The following is a 19,877-nucleotide window of genomic DNA, read 5'->3' on the forward strand; positions in this document are numbered from 1 at the left end:
ATGGGAGATTGTTGGGCGGAGGCCAAGTCAGAGGGACAGTGCCTCGATTCTCGTCTGGGAGAGCGGATCGGACTTTGACAAGAGGGCAGAGGTGGTCCTATCTCTCATGTAGTAATTTAATGTATATGACTGTGTGCACAATGCATTACCGAGTGTTAATACCTTCTGAGAGTGTAAAAATGAACTGACCATGCGTGCCCTTCAACATTTAACAGATCTCTATCACAGTACGATCTGGACCCTTTTTACACACACTAAACTATCACTGAAGATTTTACCGTGTTTGCATGCTTGCATCTGTGAATGGCCGCTATAGCTCTGTGGGGTCATATCTGTCTGTGTATCTATAGCATGACAGCATGGGGCGTATTTGTTCATCACTGCATTGAATTGTGTTGTATTGGTGTCTGGCTTTTATGGTGCCATGTCATTATGTCCCGTTGGTCCAACTGGCACCATTATCTAACCTTATCTCTGACCCTATCCCTAACCTCACACTAACATAATGGTCGGAATAATGGGATGTCAGAATTATGAACGGAGCCTGCTTTCATTGGGGTCTGTGTGTTGATCACAGACTATAGATACCCTCTTCTTCACCTCCGATTGAAACGTCTGGGCCTCCTATCCAAAAAGTCCCCACCTCACACACACACACACACACACACACACACACACACACACACACACACACACACACACACACACACACACACACACACACAGTGTGACAATACAAGGCCTGATCGAGGCTTGGCCATACACAGCGGGTCACTCTATCGGGCCCTTATTCTCCAACGTGACAGTCTGTTCCTGGGTGCCGCAGCTGCACCCCCCACACACACACTCCTCAGATCGAGTCCTGTCTCTCTTCATTGTCTGATAACACAAACACGACACACCATCTGAGGGGTCCACGTCTGCACCAGCCAGACTAATTATATCATTATTCCTTGTCTGATTGTGCCCCGTGCAGCTGAACGAGGGAGGCACGCCTTTGTGTGGCGGTGGAATGTGGTGCGCTTGGCATTTTTCATCGAAAGGGCAGCTTTCTGGAGCTGCCAAGGAGAAGAGAGAGGGGGGTGAGATCATGGCTGGCGTTGCCCACTCTTTCACCCCTCATGTCTCTACTGTATCTGCCACTCTATTTATCTCTCTTTCTCTCATTGTCTGTCTGTCTGCAGGTCTCTATCCATCCCCGCCTCAACAATACATGCTCTCTCCTCTGTCTGCTTCTGTCGTTCTCTATCTCCATTTCCATCTCACGCTGTCTCTCTCTCCATCTCCCGTCACTCCCCTCTTCCCCCTATTCTGCTGCTGCGCTCTCTCAGCCTTTTAAGTCCCCAGTCCTCTGCGTCTACCAAGAAGTCGTAAGGTTTGCCCCTTCACTCTCTCTTGCAGAGAATGTGGCCTTTTCGACAAGGCCTTGGACAGGATTTTGGGTGTCCTAAGATAAGAGTCGCACGGCTGCGGCGCGGCTGCAGGACCGAAGGGCAGAAGGTTGGCACTCTGCTCCCTGATAGTGGACCCTGGGGCGACTGCTCAACAGAGTGATAGGGAAGCAAGTCTATTGTTCCCAGTCAAGAGCTGCTTGGGGATAAGAGAGGCTGGAGCACAGGCAGGTGTTTAGAGAGATTACAGCGAGCCTAGAAAGCACGTCTGCTATGGCCTCTTTTTGAATCAAAGTCAAGAGCAACAAGGCAGTCACTGCATACACCTCATTCTCCTGCACCACAATAGTAGAGCAGAGCAGTAGTAGTAGTGTGAGGCTGACTAATTGCTGAACTCCCTTGTGCCAGTGCTGCGCAACTGCCCTTCGTGGCAACAACACTCGACCGGCCGCCAAAGTTTTTCATGCAGGTTTTTAGAGCCAAGTCACCAAGGAAAGCTTGAAAAGAAGTAAAGAACTAGAGAACACAGAAGTTCGGCACTGTAGTGTATGCCCAAGCCCCCCACCATCACCGCCTCCTTTTTGAGGTACATATTCAAAGAAGGAGTGCTACTAGAGCGTATTGTGGTCTCAGTTCTATCTATTTGGCACTTTGATCTGAAGAATTCAAGCCCCCCAAGGTGAATCTGATATATTTTGGACATTTTCCGACCGTGACGTACGATAGGCCTACTGTCTCCGGGAGATATAAGGTAAAATACTGCAGGCACAACCGGGTTCAATTTGGGGTGCCTCCAGCTTAGCTCCTACACACACAATTGATATTGTTTTCTTGTGTGCATGTACTGTAGTGGGGTGAAGGTCTACCTGATTTTAAACTAGAAAAAGTATGTGTGTACTGTATGTGTGTACTGTATGTATGTACAGTATATATGTATATACAGTACATATGTATATACGTATGTATATATATGTCACGTTTTTTTTGCGTCTCAGAGAATTAGAGAAACGGAGCGCTTGCCGTGCCGCACAGGGCGGAACAAGCGGTCGCCACAACAACGTCCTCCAGGCGGAGCCACTCGATTGTCCACGACATTGCAAGCGGCGCGAAGGCCAGCGGACCTTGGTCCTGCTCTTCGCCCCCGAGCGCCGCAGGCGCGAGTGGCCGCGAAGAGCGGGCCAGGGCCGCGCGGCCGGCGGAGCGCCGCGCGAGTTACGAAGCCGTGGTGAATGCAATCGTTATATTTATGCCCAGGCCGTAAGGCCTGGGCAAGCCCACGATAAACGCCCTGTCCAAGTGACTACAATGGAGCTAATGGCTAAGCTAGGCTAGGCTAGGCTAGGCTAGGCTAGGCTAGTAAATAAAGAAAGAGAGTCGCAAACGAGTGACGTCAGCGCCTTCACTATTGAATGGCTGCGTCGCCATCTGGTGGTGATTAGTGTGTGGTGAACTACAAAACGAGCGCTCTTACCACAGTCTCCCTGAGTTACCCAGTTACCCTGTAACATATACATTATGTATGTACACAGTATGTACTGTATGTATGCATGCATGCATGTATGTAATATGTACCGTATGTCTGGACAGACCCTTCTTGGCTTGGCTAAAACTCTACTGAGGGAGGCAAGTGTTTCCGGCCCAGATACAGCCATGATCTCGACAACTTAGATATGAATATTTAAAAGTATCGTCATTCTATACTATGTGAGAACAATAAATGAAATAAAAATGTCATACTTCGTGCTCAGATGACACAGTGCCTACCTACCACCACGTATAGGCTTCGATTCCACCAGGGTGCATCCGTCTTTGTCGAGCGTCTATAGATGAATCCACGGTGTTGCGGTAGACCTGCTTGACACAGCAGTTATGATTGCTGCTCTGTGGATTCGTCTATATTCGACACAAAGTGTCCCGTTTTCGGGTTGGGTTGGGACGGCACCTGTCAGCAGGAAATGTGGTGCTGGAGGAGTAGGACAAAGGCTCTACGTACTCCCAGTGGAGGCTCCTCACTGGAAGGTGGGTCGGGAATCTGTATATACAACACGCAAATGTGTGTGGGGAGGAATTAATTGTCATAACGACAAAATTGGGGAGAAAATGCTAAAAAAAGTTACACTTAAAATGTATTTTAGTCTGTAGTCAGGAGAAAGTGCTTGCAGAGGATCTCATAGGGCGCTGCTGCGGAAAAATCAATAATTAGAACTAGAAAAAAGCCCCCTGCGGGGGCCTGGCCCTGGCCCCTTTCCTATGTGAAAGTCCCCTGTACCCAGAGATGGATACAGTCCAGTGGGCAGCTAAGCAATACGAATTTAGGATAGCTCAACATTAAATATGCAGTTTTTTTCCAAAATGCAAAATAGTGTAAATGGTGTAAAAAAAAATAATAATAACATTCGGGCCGCTCACATCTAGAGATCGCGGCTGCTTTGCAGGCGCTCACAGCTACGTTGCAGCAGTGATCCAACTGATACGGCCCTGCAACGCCTACTGCGTGGGGGCCCAGTCCTGTACTGTACCTTACTGTACTTTACTGTACTCTACTGTACCTAACTGTACATATTCTGTGTTCTATATCTATGAATTCTATGTGTTCTAGATCTATGAATTCTGTGTTCTAGATCTATGTTTTTGATTCTTGTTCTAGATCCCTCTCTCTCTCTCTCTCTCTGTGTGTGTGTGCATCTGACCCCCCCCCCCCCCCCCCCCCCCTTCCCTCTTGTAACCTGAGACTTTGGTGATGATAATGACACTTCGCTCCCAACTATGGATTGCGCAATATATGCCGCCTACAGGCCAAAATGGAAGAAATTGTAAACATTTTGGGATTATGAGAAGTAGAGACACATCTGAAGGTGATACAGTTGATTGTTGGGCAAGGTACATGCGTTATTGATTTTTGTATTATGTTTTTTAGACAATTGAACAACTGCTGAACGTGGAGTTACAGATGGATACACAAACACACTATTTTTTGGTGGGATTCTGATTAGGTTAGTGGGATTAGGTTAGTGGGATGTGAAACCATGCATAGCCTATAATAGACAGGACAAACAAATACCCTTTTAAATGCGCACCTATTAAAGTTAGAGCAACACATAATAAACAGCTTGAATTATTTACAAACTAGTCCATATCTAGACAACAATATATTTGGAAATTACTTCACCATAAGGCGATGTGTCTGCCAACGCATCTTTTTCCAGTGGCCAATGGATGTTTTGAATGGTTTTCATTGGGTGCACTGCATGCACATTAGGCTACAAATGGCATTGACATGATGAGGCGCTATTCTGCTGAGCCATGCATGCAGCTTTTTTTACATAAGATTTGCTCTAAAAAGAATACTATGAGCTAATTAATCAGCTCAGTAATCCTTCTTAGTAAATACCCCACTAATTGACAACTTGTGCTGCTTCAAGATGTACAACCCTGATAGTGTTCTACAGCATATCATATTTCCATTTCACATTCCTAATTGTCTTCGTGTGCTAAAGACTAAATTAATTTAACATTTTCAGTACAAAAGAAATAATAAAACATCAACATGATCCTATAAGCCCTAAAGTCATTTCTACCATTTCTATGTAGAGTTGCTATGGGTTGCTGGCGCCTGGAATCTGCCTCAAGCTTCGATTGAGTGTCCTAGTCCATAGTAGCTGGCAGGAATGGTAGTCAAGCTGCACCGGCACAGAATCCCAGCTTTCCTTCCAGACGTGCAGGGGCCTCCCAGCCTTTGCACATTGCTATTGGCATGTTATATGAGTTTTATTACTTTATCAGGAGGCTTTTATTCTCCCCTAATGAAAACAGCGGGGGCCCAGGGGTCTTTTGGCACCAATGAGTTCCTTCCACATTCCTCTATAGCAGAGTTAGGGTAATTTGAGAGTAATGTGTTATTTCATATCGGACTTACTCAACATTTTGCGTCAAAATGATTTCATTGATTTCCAATGTTGTAAACCACTGGAGGTGTTCTTGATCTGGCACGCCAGACACGTTAATAGTCTGAAAGCCGTGTTATGAATCCATCACATGGTAACCCACACCAAGCACATTCAAACGAGTAAACGTATTTACCCATGCAGGTCTATATCTCCACATCAAGACACATCAAGTTCATGTCACTGCATTGACAGCGTTTTAAGGGCCCCCCCAAGTAAGACACCTTTGTCTATCCAACCACACATACAAGACAATATGCTGGCTGTCTGCAACACAGCACTAGTAGCAAACAGCACTTGAGAAAATTCCCATAGAATTCCAAGCTGCCCGTTTGATCCCTGTGCTCCCCCCCCCCCCTCCCCCCCCGTGCCCGCCCCCCCCCCCCCCCCCCGTCCCCGTCCCCCTCCCAAACACACACACTGGTGATCACCCAGCGTGGAGTATGTGAAAGAATGCTGTCAGGACTGAGGGGACAGTGAGGGCCCCCAGTTCTCCCTTCACCAGGGGCGTCACAAGGGGTAGGAAAGTGGGACTGAGTTACAAGCTCTGAGTTACAAGCTCTGAGTTACAAGCTCACAGCACGGCACCGAGTGCCGCGCTGCGAGCTTGTAGATCTGCTATTTTTTGAAAGGTTGTGATCATGTGTGCAAATCTTTGAATATGTATTTTTAAGCGAACATTTGTAACTCAAATTTTGCTTCTGGGGGGGGGGGGGGGGGGGGGGCGGGGGGGTCCCGGGAACGAAATATTTTGAGATGGGGGTCTGTGGCCAAATACATATCATCTTCGGGGTCCTTGACATGAAAACGTTTGTTCACCAATGACATAGAAACATAAGTTTCTTGCACACATTTTTCACGATTTTTTTCAAAAATAGCAGATCTACAAGCTCGCGCCGCGCTGTGAGCTTGTATATCTGCTATTTTTCAATAGTTAACATTCATGGGGGGGCCCCGCAGTGAATCCTTGTACCCAGGGCCCAGAATTTGGTGTGACGCCCCTGCCCTTCACAATCCCCATGTGGACCCACTGTTTATGGATACCACAGATTTTTATTAACATCAGTAAAATATATACACAATTAGGGGGAAAGAACTGTAAAACAAATGGGTATCAAAGTCCACTGATGCCCACAAACAGAGACTTTACATGAGAATATATAGGCTATAAATGTTGGTGCCAAGAGTTGGACCACTCCCATTGTTAACATTGGTATAAGGGCTCCATTATTTAGCCACCTCTCAAAGTACCCTCGCCAAGTTGTCCTGCATGCAGATTATCTGTCTCTAAACTAAGAGCATCTTCCAAAACCTTCTCTGGCAAGGGTATCGCTGCTGCTACATTTTCTCATTGGTATGGCAATTATCAGCTCATGTTGCTCAATATCCCCCCTGCTGGTCATATCAGCAAGAGAGGATATAAGGGCATTATTATAGATAAGAGGAAATCTTTCATTTCTTTGAAGGCACATTTTTGCACATGTGCCCCTCAAGACCTTTTGGAAAACATCAGTGGTGGGAAAAAGTACTCAAATTGTTTAAAAGTCCGGAATTCAAAATGTACTTGAGTAAAAGTACAAAAGTATTGGCATCAAAATGTTCTTAAAGTACCAAAAGTAAAAGTACTCATTATGCAAAATGTCCCATTTGAAGTTTTCAAATGGGACATTTGAGCAGATCTCAAGCTCACAATGCATCCCATCGTGTGAGCTTGTAGATCTGCCATTTTCAAATGACCGAAATGTGTATAGGGTTGAAGTGGTTAAAGTATGTTTTGTAGCCTACTAAGAATCAACCCCTACAAAGTAACTTAAGTTCTCAAATAAATGTAGTGAAGTAATAGTACAATATTTGGATCCAAGATGTAGTGGAGTAGAAGTAAAAGTATTGGAAATTGGAAATACAAAAGTAAAAATAATGTTTCTTTTTTTACTTAAGTACAGTACTTAAGTAAATGTACAGTACTTAGTTACTTTCCACCTCTGAAAAACATACTGTGAACAAAATATCATTTTACCATACTTTTACGTAACAGTTAGGCTAGGTATTATTGAAATGATGGGAATTCTTTCTCCTACTGACTCAACCAGATCTCCATCCTCCCTTCCTCTCCATTGTATTAGCCAGCTGACAGGTGGAGAGAGACAGAGACAAAGAGCAGACTTTTCCTAGTATTCGCTCACTATGTGCTAATCATGGGCTCACTTCACACTGCTGAGGATATCCCACATACACATATTGAGTAGTCTACTGTAACTGAAGTTAGACTACTATTCAAGACAGTATGATTGGAATGTGTGTTGCCTTTAAAGGAAATAGCTTCTAACTTGAAACAAGTAGCCTACAAAAGTGTTTCTCTGTCAGACAGAGAAAAGTCTTCTTTGTGATAGTACAGTGGTAGCCTGGAATCCAGACGGATTCTCTCCCTTCAGAGCGGAATCAGCCTGGATCCCAGGATAGTGCAGAGCAAGGAAAGATAAGGTACAGAGATGTGACATAATATAATTCAGGACATTTGAGCTCATGACATTGAGAGTATTTTTTTTGTTGTTGCTAATGCTGTACTTGTAATAAACTAAGCCATGAGCATAGGCTTTACAAATGTAACAATCATATGAATACTATGAATACAGTATTGATGTGTCGTAAATATTAAAAAATATTTTTCATAAAAAATATGAAAAAGAAAATCTTCACGCTATTGTTTAAAACTTGGATTCTTGACTAGTTACAATAAAGATTCCAATATCTCACACAGGTCTCTGTGGGGGAAAAGGTTCTACATTCATACCAAGTCCCAAAACCGGGTCCATTTGGTTTGAACATAAAAACATAAATCATAACTTATCTTGTCCATATCTGGTCCATAGGCCTTACACAAATGAATACTACCAAAACCAGGTATATGCTATGAATAGAATATGTTCAATTAACATTATAGTATATTATAATGGAATGTACAAACCAACCATGAAACAGCTCTGTGGATTTATTGAAAGTTAAATTGTGCCACCATGTGTTAGTATCAGGTAATGCAGACAGTGCAAGGTGTGCATTACAGTTTTACATAGTAAGTACGTCTTAATTAATACATGAATTTATTTTCCTTGTGGGATGATGTAGGTAAATTCTTTATTTTACATTTGAATAAATTGTAAAGTTGTAAAATATGACAACCGGATCATGATGCAGTTGTCATAGCTTACAAATCCTGTAATTCCTATTCAGACATTTGTATTTCTGTTCATTTTGGGTGTCTATAATGTAAGCCATAAGATTACCAACCAATTTTTTCTGGGAATTATTTAGATCAGGTCATGGTTCAGTATTTTACAAATAATAACATTTGTGAGAATACATAATGATTAATTATTGAACCAGCATAAAGTCCACTTTAAGATTAGTTGAATATGTTTATTAGTGTTGACAAGGAGTAGGGACTGAACACTCCATATTGCACTATTATTAAACAACATTTTGATCAAGTTGCAACGATCCCCAACATCTACTGTAGCAAATAACAAATTAGTAAACTCTATATAGTGCAAATAGTTGTCATTTCACATACAGTGTGTCCTTTGACAGATGACATTTTTCCCCCAAATTCTTCCTCAGACATATCAATAAATGAGACTCGCTCCCCGTACAGGTGTGCTCAGCGGATAGTCTCCATTTTCTGAAGAGAAACGACAAGCCATTAATGTCTATTGTACAGATTAATTTAATTGTTCACATAGTTGTCACATCAACGTTCTATCAACATTCAAACTTCAACTTGAGCAATCATGTCAGTATCTCTAAAGGGGATGTATGTGTTGCATCAAAGTATAATTCATAGTAGTGGTCTTAAAAGTACTCAAATCTTTTAGTATCATTACTGCAATGTAGAAATATAATCTGTTCCAAGTAAAAGTACTGGCATTGGCATCAAAATTTACTTAAAGTACCAAAAGTAAAAGTACTCATTATGCAGAATGTCCCATTTCAAGTTTTCAAATCTTTCGAAAATAGCAGATCTAACGCTCACAATGCAACGCATTGCGATGCATATGTGAGCTTGTAGATCGTCTATTTTCCAGCGGACTAAATATAGGCCTATATAGGGCGTTGTTAATGTATTCAAATACATGTATAGTGGAGTAAAAGTACATTATTTGGATCTGAGGTGTAGTGGAGTAGAAGTAAGTAAGTATTGGCAATTGAAATACTCAAGTACAAATAACTAAAAATTTAACTTAGTACAGTACTTAAGTAAATGTACTTAGTTACTTTACACCACTGATTGAATACCCATTATGACGTGTTTTGCTATTGCTAGTTTGACTGGAACAGGGACAGCCAGGCATAAGAACACTGTTACTGCATTACTGTATTATAGTTCTGTGAGGTTCTCTAAATAAAGGGGAAATGGCACATCCTATTCACATATGGCTTTCACAAGCACTAAAGCATTAGTCAAACTTGCACATTGTCAGTGTAATCTTGATGACACCCACATCACAAACTCCAGACCACCCCACTGGAGGGGTATTTCCATGCAGAGAAGTTAACTAGAATCTTAAAATTAAGAGGTAGCAGCACCAATAAAGCCTCAAGACATACAGTAAGGTTTAGGGACAGTAAACTGAACAGCGTCTGTACCGTACAGCTGCAGTGTGTCAAACTTCCAAGCCAACTGTGCTGTTGACAAACTAGAGGCCAAGATGTTTAGCACACAATCTAAAGGGATTTTACTGGCCATCTCTCATGTATTAATGTAAAATGGGTTCTGCACACATTCACCCACAACCCTCAAAAAGGTGAAAAGTACAAATAAGATTTCACCCAAGCTTTGCTTCTACAGGTAACCAAAGTACCAGTAATGTTTTAATAATTTAAAAAGTTCAAAAAATGACATTTTTAGTCATGGAAAAAGTAACATGACGCGTGTGCATGCGTGTGTGTGCATGCGTGTGTGTGTGTGTGTGTGTGTGTGTGTGTGTGTGTGTGTGTGTGTGTGTGTGTGTGTGTGTGTGTGTGTGTGTGCGCGTGCGTGCGTGTGTGCTTACGCTTACGTATGACATGCGTATGCTTACGTGTGACATGTGTACGCTTACGTGTGACTTGCGTCTATGTGCATATACGTGCGTGCATGCAAATGCTGTTGGTATGCTGTATACAGTATACTGTATGTGTAGTTGTGTGAGCATGTGCATATGTATGCGTACGTGTGTTCAGCTCTATGCAAAAATCTGACCATTCATTTCCACTGTACGCTGGCCTGGTGTTTTGCTGAGGGCGTCTTTCTGCACCGTGAGCTGGTGACAGTCAATGTGTCTGAACTCAGCAGCAAACAGACCAAACAGAAAGAAGAACACCATGACCAGGGCCCACTCACACACTGCAGCCCCACTCTTGTGGCCTGTGTTGTGAAGAACAGCCACTGAAGGAAAGGGAAGTCAAGGACCACAATGTAAAGGAGCATTTACTGTATATCGTCTCTCTAGTAAAGAAAATAAATAAGTATAGTATGTATCTCTAAAAGCGAGAGTAAGAATAGCTGCATCTATGTGTGTATTTTATGTTATCTTACGCATGCGCACGATGCATTTCGAGTGTGGTCTAGCCAACACCAACTCGGGACTTCTGGATCGCTGCCCTGCAAACTCTCCTATCTATCAGGGTCTTCAGCACCATGCAGTGCATCTACATAGCTGGTGCACTTCTTGCACAACATGGCTGGTTATTTAACGACGATAGGCTCCTGGTAGAAGCAGCTCCAACCCCAGCACTAATATAAAAGCAGTTACTGCTGACAGGCTGCAGTGTCTTCTAATTCTTCTATTGGTATCCTGCTTATGGATAAGCCACAAAAGGCTTAATAAACACAAATAAAGCAAATTAATAACTGTGACAGGTACCTTTTCATAAGTTACTACATGTTGTAAATAAATACTCAACTTTATCCACCATTTTTCATAAGTAATATACAACCAGGGCCGCTGCTGCCCAATTTGGTGCCCGACGCACAACTGGCCGTCGGCTGTCTCCGCTGTGTCAGTGTGTGAGTGTGAGTGGGTGAGTCGCAGGCTGCGGCCCCGCCCCCAGTTCAAATGGATGAAACCTTGTAGCAGGATATATGGGGCAAGGGATGATCAGGCATCACGCTCGCATGCATGCCGTGATCATTTTTTGTCGTAGCTAATTCTTTGGTGCCCTTTGGCAGCGTGGTGCCCGACGCACAGTGCGTGCTGTGAGTCATGGTAGCGGTGGCACTGAATATAACACAAAATGCAGGTAGGAGGTGGTGTGAAATGAAAAAGGTTATTCTTATAACCGCTATAAACTAAATCAATTAGTTAGAACTCCTTGTTAGAACTGGATGATGATAGAATGCAATGTAGGAAGGATACTGATGATGACCAGAATGGTACATAGGGTGCAGCAGATGGCCCTGGGAGGCCCCACCCAGCGTTTGTCCTTTGATGCCTCGGTCCGGTAGGTCAGCCACAGCTGCACCCAGAAGTAGGCTAGGCCTACGAAGAAGGCCAGGGTCGCTCCTAACAGGTGGGCTCCCATTACAACCGATTGCTGCAGGGTGAGACATTGGATGGGTGGAAGGACAGAGCGGGAATGTGAAATGTAAGTAGCTCATTAGAATGTGCGGACACTAAGAGAGACTGGCTGTAAATGAACGAGATGTAGAATGGAAAGATTATACGCATATATATTCAACCAGTAAGACTCCCTAATCGGTTGGTCGCTTATCTCCTGTCACACTTTTTTTTGCATTATCTACCGACAGATTAGTAACAAGATGTCAAAATCGTTGAAGGTTGAATCTCCAGGTATGGAGATAACCAACACATCCCTCCATATATGGAGATAACCGACGAATCTCACTAAGTCTGACCTCACAAGCCCCATATTTGGACACGAACAACATATAACTCCATATATAGAGACATAGCTGCTGACATCAGTATGACATCACACTGCTGACATCAGTATGACATCACACCGTACACAAATGACCCTTATATAAGACCGGCATTATCTACCGACAGAAGCTGGTTCTCCCTCCATATATGGAGATAACCGACGAATCTCACTAAGTCTGACCTCACAAGCCCCATATTTGGACACAAACAACATATAACTCCATATATAGAGACATAGCTGCTGACATCAGTATGACATCACACTGCTGACATCAGTATGACATCACACCGTACACAAATGACCCGGACGGCACACACCAAGCAGTGTGATGTCATACTGATGCGGAGATATGAGCAGGGCAAAGGTGTGACGTGTGACCGACGGACGGACGGACGGACGGACGGCCGGTGGAGGTTTTGATACTAAACTGCGACCTGACGGTTGCAATAATACACCCATCAATGACCCCTGACCGTGGGCTCAGAATGGTGAAACACAGACTTCTGCAGGAACCAAACAAATGTATTAAGTTTAATTTCTTTTGACATTGTCACCGGGCTGTGTTTAACACACATATTGGTAACATATTGGAAAAGGACAGGGTGAGTGAGGAAACGGAGAAGGCAGTGTGAGACGGGGAGAGGAGGATGAAAGTGTAGAGGTAGACAATGAGGAGTAACCTGAAAGTTTCCAATGATGGAGATTCCTAAGGCAGAGATGAACCCCAAAACAATGCTGGTGATGTTGGCTTTCCCATGGCAACCAAGGTCTCTGACCTGTTGGAACCTGATCACCACAATCCACAAAGCTGATTGACACAGAGACAGAGACAGAGAGAGAGAAGAAGAGACACAGAGAGTGAGTAGAGATAGCCTGATACAAAAGGCTCTTGAAAGGAAGAATCATCACAGTACAAGTGTGGTGTAATAGTGCTGTAATGATGAATGTAATAAACGTACAAGGCATGAACACCAAAACATCAGCTACTTTTCCCTGCTACTGCCCTACATTTTTTGTGTTCTACTTGTTTTGTTACATTATTTTCCAAGTGCATAACGCCTCATTGTGACCACAGATATAAAAAGCTAGATACCTCATCCCGCTGCAGTTCATTGGTGCAACTGGTAAAACAGGACTGGCGGAAGTGCGCCCCCTGCAGTGGGAAAGGGGGATTGGCCTACCCAGCATCCCATTCTGTGACGCACAAGGAGGCGTCCTTCAGAATTCCGGAAGCTTGCCAGTCCTCTTTTACCAACGCCCCAGAGCCGGAGGAGGCGTCTACCTTTCTATGTCTATGATTATGACCACTTGTTGAGGAAAAGCTTTGTGAAAAAGATAAAAGGTGTGTCCTCTGTCATTACCTAAAACAGCACAGATGTTGCAGATCTGGGAAAAGAGACAGCTCTGTGGGTTGAAAGTACCACATTGGCTAGAGGGAGAAAGAAATGTCACGATTAATAATGTTATATGAATAACAAATCTGCTTAAATGTCTTCATGACCAGAAGTATGGATTAGATAACAGGGAGTTTTTCATGTATCTACAGCTAAGGGATTACTATACGAAAGAAATTGAAGGCAAAGTCCAGGGGGAGACGAATGGTGTGGTCCAAATTATGATAAATATATATAGGGGGTATAAAATTCGGATGGTATCGGGGATGTATCAACAATTGATGGGCAATGAAAAACATACAACAGATTATATCAAAGAAAAGTGGGAAAAGGAGTTGGATATAGAAATCATAGAGGAGGACTGGATAAGAATGTGGACAACACACCATTCGTCGACCAACTCGAGGGTATGGAGAGAATTTGCGTGGAAGAATTTGAGCAGGTTCTTTATTACACCAAAAATTAAAAGTAGACAAACTAAAAAACAAATCGGATGCTGGAGAGAGTGTGGAGAAGTGAATGCAGACCATGCTCATGTTTTCTGGAAATGTGTCAAAATTCAATGCTTTTGGGAAATGATAAATGGAAGGTTGAAGAAGATACTGGGGTATGAAGTACCAATGGAGGGGAGAGTGTTGTACTTGGGGGATCTGCAAGGAGGTGGGGTGCAGGAAGGAGACGAATACTTGGTAAAGATTTTATTGACGGCAGGGAAGAAAACAATAACAAGATTGTGGGGACAAACAGAAACACCAAAATGTGAGACATGGATTGGACTGGTTGAAGAAATATACATAATGGAAAAAATGACTCATAGGTTGAGACTTCAAGAGGAACTGATGGACAAAAGATGGGTTAAATGGATGGAATTTAAAGCAAATGGTTATTAAAAACTGATCTATGTACAATGCATAATGTGGTATGGATGGAAAATTGTGAGCTGTCGTTTCACCCTGTAGTGTATTTTATTTTATGTTATTTTATCTTATGTTATTTTGGTTTTAGTTGTTTAACATGTCTATGTGAAGTGTGTGTGTTGAAATTCAAATAAAAATTTGAGTGAAAAAAAAAAAAAAATGTCTTCATGACCCAGCCAGGGAGCGTGGGTTTGACGAGGTGATTTTTGGTGCTCTGCAAGGCTTAAAGGAGTAGTTCACCCCCAAAATGACTTTTTGTCTATTGATTACTCACGCCATGGATACTTGAGTTTTTTTTTTTTAAGTATTTGTCGCATTCCTAAGACAAAGATTTGATTATAGTAAATTGACCCCCATTGATTCCGGATCAATGAGGGTACATTTATTGTAATAAAATTATTGTCTTATGAATGCGACAAAAAAACAAAAATATTATTGAACTAAAGTCTCCAAAAAAAGTATTTTTGGGGATGAACTACTCCTTTAAGGTGAGCAGATGGGGCAAATCGGTTCATCTAAAGTGTTGTGTGTTGTCAGTTCCCTTTGCTCTTCTGCAATGGCTAACACGTGCGTTTCAGTGGTCCAGTGTGTAATTTCTCAGGACGGCATTAAGCTCACGTACATATCACAAGGAACTTGACACCAACCTGATATAAGGGAACCCTTCTGCTAGATTCACTGAACCATTCGACACAGCTATTCCATACCTAAAAGAAAGAAATAATCATAGTTGAAGTGAAACAGTAAATTACTTGTCATTGATGACTTCCTGGTTTATAATCATCTTGAGAGCTACACTGTTGCTTTTGAGTTAATTTAGCCTACATCATGGCAATAATAGTTCCATCATAAAATAAAGTAGGGATAGAATCTTTACAGGGAGGTAAAAGACAGTGCATCCTTAATCTTGACATATAACCTATAACAAATATCTAACCCCATGCAGTATTGTACCCGAACGCGTTCAAAGAACGATCGTTCATGAACACGCTCATATTTTGGGCGAACGTGAACTGAACGTAATTGTTTTCGCTTGATGAACGATATTGTCGAACGCGGTCATTCTGACGCCCGTGAACGACGTTCGTCGGCGTTCGTCGGCCGTTCATGCGGCGGTCCGCGCCTCCGCGGTCGTCTGTCCTCTGCTCCTCTCGTCTCTCTTTTCATTCACATGCTCCAATAGTAGGCACTGCACGCAGCTCCTCGTGAAAGTTCCTCCGTTGATATGCGGTGCTGTCTGCACTCTGCTGCTGCACTGTGAATCTCCTCCTCGTCTCGCAAGCCTGACTGACTATACTTTGTCCTATGTGTGTTGCACGGCGAAAATAGCTGATCTGCAAGCTCACAACGCGTCGCATCCACGAGACAACGTGAGCTTGTAGATCAGCTACTTTAACCAACGCGGAAACATGCTGTGCACGAGAAACGTCTGCCTTCTAGTGGGGTTCCTTGTACATGTAATTTTTTGTTTTTTTTCTAGTGGGGTTCCTTGTACATGTAATTTTTTGTTTTTATTTCAAATGTGTGTTAAAGTTTCTTTCACTTCCAATTTGTAGATTATGGTCTATAGAACAATTTTGGTTAGAGTGTCAAGACAGTAGATTGAAGAAAAATATATTTTTTGCCCTATTTCCAAAATGACCAAAATCGGAATTGTGTTTTTTGAACAATGTCTTAGTTTTCCCACAACTGCTGTGTAATATATATATATTTGTATTGCTATATCAAGTCAATACTGTGTGGGGAATCAATTGGAGTCAAATATTTGTTTTGAATATTATGATATTTCACACAATGAGACAATAACATGGTTATTACATTCAGCCCTTCACAATAAGGGTGCAGGAAGACTGGGAACTAGGCAGTGGGCACATAAATATTGTGGGCACCTCAATGTTAAGTTGGATGAAATTATTGCTGTGTGTGGTTCTATATGGGCTGAGTCAATAATTTTGACAAATAATAGCATGCAGCAACGTCTAAACATTTATATATATATAGACCTTTATATATATATTTTTTCCTTTTTTTTTTCTTTTTTTTTGAATAGCCAAAAGTATAAAAAAAATATGGTTAAAAAAAGAACTAAAAAAGAACTATGTAGTTCATTTTGGGGAACCATGAACTTTAGTTCATAATGGGGAATTATGAACTAAAAATGAACTAGTTCATTTTAGAAGTTCTGAACTTGAACTTGAACTAGTTCGTTTTTAAAGTGAACTTTCCCAACACTGACCCCATGGGAGTGGTAATTGGATGACTTTCATTTTTACTATACACTGGAGGCCAATTCAATTCACACTGTGTGATGGCTTTACATGTATAGAATTTGTCTCTGCTGTCTAACTTGGCTGATTGGCTGTCAGCCTTGAAAAAACTATTTTGTCCAGTGTATTACAGTGTGACTGTAAGTACACCACAACTGGAAATTTAAAAAGACTGGATAATGTGTTTAAGGACATGGCCAGCAAGCATTCTTTTTTTCTGTTTTGGTTTGTTTCATGTTTAATTTTACTACACCATTTTCAGATACAAGACTTTAGACAGAAAGGAAGCTGAGGGTGGAGACTGAATGACACAGGTTTTGACGCTCTATCCGATAAGCTAACGGCGCGCCCCTTGCATGAGAAATATAATCATGAGAATATTTCACATCAGCTCTGCTCAAATTATATGACATAGCAAATATTGACATTATAACATTAAGTGATTACAAGATAACCAGGAAGCCAGATACTCACACAGTCCATATACCCACTGTCCCGAAGACAGCAAAGGAGATGGGAAGCAACACCCACAGCCACATTGCCTAGTTCAGCTCCTGGCTGGTACACCTGGGGGGAGACAGACAGTAAAGTAAACCCACTACTCAACAGCAATGGTACAATTTCACCTGCAGTTTCAACTAAACATACTATGAATTATATTTTAAGTCAACCCTCTCCATAAAATATATACATAATCAAATAAGGTAGATATGGCCGGGCCGCCAGCGTGGTAGTCCGGGCACCCTAGGCTGCAATGCCAGACTAACAGCGTGTAGCGGGTTTGAATCCTGATGTGTGATACTCCCCATCTCTCTCCCCATTCCTATCAATCTGTCCTATCAATAAAGCCCAAAAACAAATAAAAAAATAAGGTATATACAAATTATAGAGATGGAATGAGAGGACATTAGTTTTATTTATTTTTGACAACACAGTACTACATACTGTAATAAACTCCAGGGAGAGCAAGAATTCAGACTTAAAGACAAAGACAGAGATTTAAAAATAATATTATAAATAAATTGACAGACTTAGATGGTGACACAGAGACAGAGAGAGTAAGAAGAGGAATAGATTAAGACAATTTACTCACCGAGTCTGCTACAGGTAGTAGGGTGAGAGAATCAAGTTGCTTCAAGCCGACAAGCCTCTTCTCTCTTATTAACCTTCCTTCTCACTCTAAGTGAACATTACCACAATGGCACTAGTAGAAGAGCATCATTTGGCCACAGAGAACATCGCACTTTGACCTTATGCTGCACGGAAGGTTTGAAAGGAGCAACCGCTTACTGACTGTAAACAAAAACCAAGAGCTCAGAATCTCAATTCAGTCACTCTGTTTGAGGGGGTTTTCTGGGCACTTTGATAAACCGTTGTTACGGTAATGTCATAGCTTTTGTTTGGCGGGCTAGACCGTGAGCTGGGTTTTAGTTTTTTTTAACAACCTCTTGCACAAGTTCCTACCAATAAATCATTGACAAACACTGGGTTTCCTCTCCGGCCACACATACCATTGTGTTTACTGTTAACGCTCTCAACTACAACAATAACAATCTAAATCTAAACTCTTCCTCGCAATATAATTTTAGACGTGAATCCTCATTTAGAAAAAGGGACTTAACATTGTGACGATATAACTCAAACTGAAGTGGCAGTCTGGCTCACTCCGTCTTTGCTGTGTCCACAGATGACGCCTGGATTAATCATAAATGCAAAGCCATAAATGATGGTTTAATGATTCTTTTACACCTATCATTATCAGCTTTATACGATGACATATCTGTCATGTCATAAAAACGTCCAGAGCAATAATGACCTTTGCACAGAGCTAAACAATAGAGACATTGAGATCGGTATAATAATCAGCATAGTATTAAGAAGTATTTTATTCAACCCCTTTCTCCCCAGTTTAGTAGTAGTTATATCCATTAATTCCTCCCCACACACATTGCTGTGTTGTCACTGCTGTTCCTTCCAGTGAGGAGCCCCCTCCGGGAGGACGTAGGGCCTTTGTCCTACTCCTCCCGCCCAACCCTCCCTGCTGACAGGTGCCCCAGCCCATAGGATTACCGGTACATGGAATGACAACTATCACCCTCCCTGTCCGGTTCCCTCCCCAGAACACAGGCCAATCGTGTTTGCATAAACGCCCAGAGAATCTGGAGGCACCAAGGTGGATTCGATCCTACAACCTCCGTGGTGGTGGGCAGGGACTTTACCACAGCACCACCCGAGCACCTTGAGAATAGTCTTTTTCATTAATAATTGCGCCACTAGAGCGCACAAGTACTGTGTTCAGCATTGACTGTATCCGGCCGACAGTACAAAGGCAGGGCCAGTGAAGGAGCAGAGTTCTCGGTGACGTCACCACCAACAAGTGTGAGCTAATATAAATAACAAGGTGCAAGGTGGCACCTCGACAGAGTGGGAAGCAACACCTCGACCGAGTGCAGTCTAGTCATTTTCAGTTATCTATCTATAAATGCGACAAATCTCTGTCTGTTTGTTTGTAATCCGCGTATCTCGAGAACCGTTCGTCCCACCGGCTTCAGACTCGGCACGCGCGTTCCCCGCGGCCGCGCGGAGTGCAGTGCCGGGCCTCGACCCGACCCGACTCGCGGTTTTCCCGAACCGGCGCGAAACGTTCGGAATCTCCTTATGCGGGGTTGATTGTTGACATCAGGCTGTTTCTGAGGAAATCGGCGAAAGCTCTGACTCATTGTGACATCACTTCATAAAAGGCTCTGACATCACGTACGCCACATGAGTCAACAAAAAATCTCTGTGAGTGTGTATGTATGTAGGTAATCCGCGTATCTCGAGAACCGTTCGTCCCACGGGCATGCGCGTTCTCCATATATGGGCATAAAATGAATGCCCCCATATATGGGCATAAAATGGATAAAGGGACACAGACAGACAGATTCAGAGATCTCCATATATGGGCGTGAAATGGACGCAAATAGACAGATATCTCCATATATGGGCATATATGGGCATAAAATGGACCCAGAACTATATGGACGCAAATGGCATATATGGG

General features: G+C 42.7%; 1 protein-coding gene across 1 annotated transcript; it reads right to left on the reverse strand.

The window, feature by feature from the left end:
• Nucleotides 1–850: 850 nt before the first annotated feature.
• On the reverse strand, nt 851–17,373 carry tmem150b (transmembrane protein 150B; the record flags this gene model as incomplete). Its single annotated transcript, XM_080723223.1, has 7 exons — nt 851–879; nt 10,590–10,757; nt 11,728–11,905; nt 12,937–13,064; nt 13,618–13,685; nt 15,215–15,274; nt 17,309–17,373. 7 exons carry the CDS (start codon nt 17,371–17,373, stop codon nt 851–853), a joined length of 696 nt encoding a protein of 231 aa, XP_080579349.1.
• Between the last annotated feature and the right edge of the window lie 2,504 nt (nt 17,374–19,877).

The sequence above is a fragment of the Nannobrachium achirus genome (assembly GCF_963921795.1).
Source record: "Nannobrachium achirus genome assembly, chromosome: 4".
Lineage (NCBI taxonomy): Eukaryota > Metazoa > Chordata > Actinopteri > Myctophiformes > Myctophidae > Nannobrachium > Nannobrachium achirus.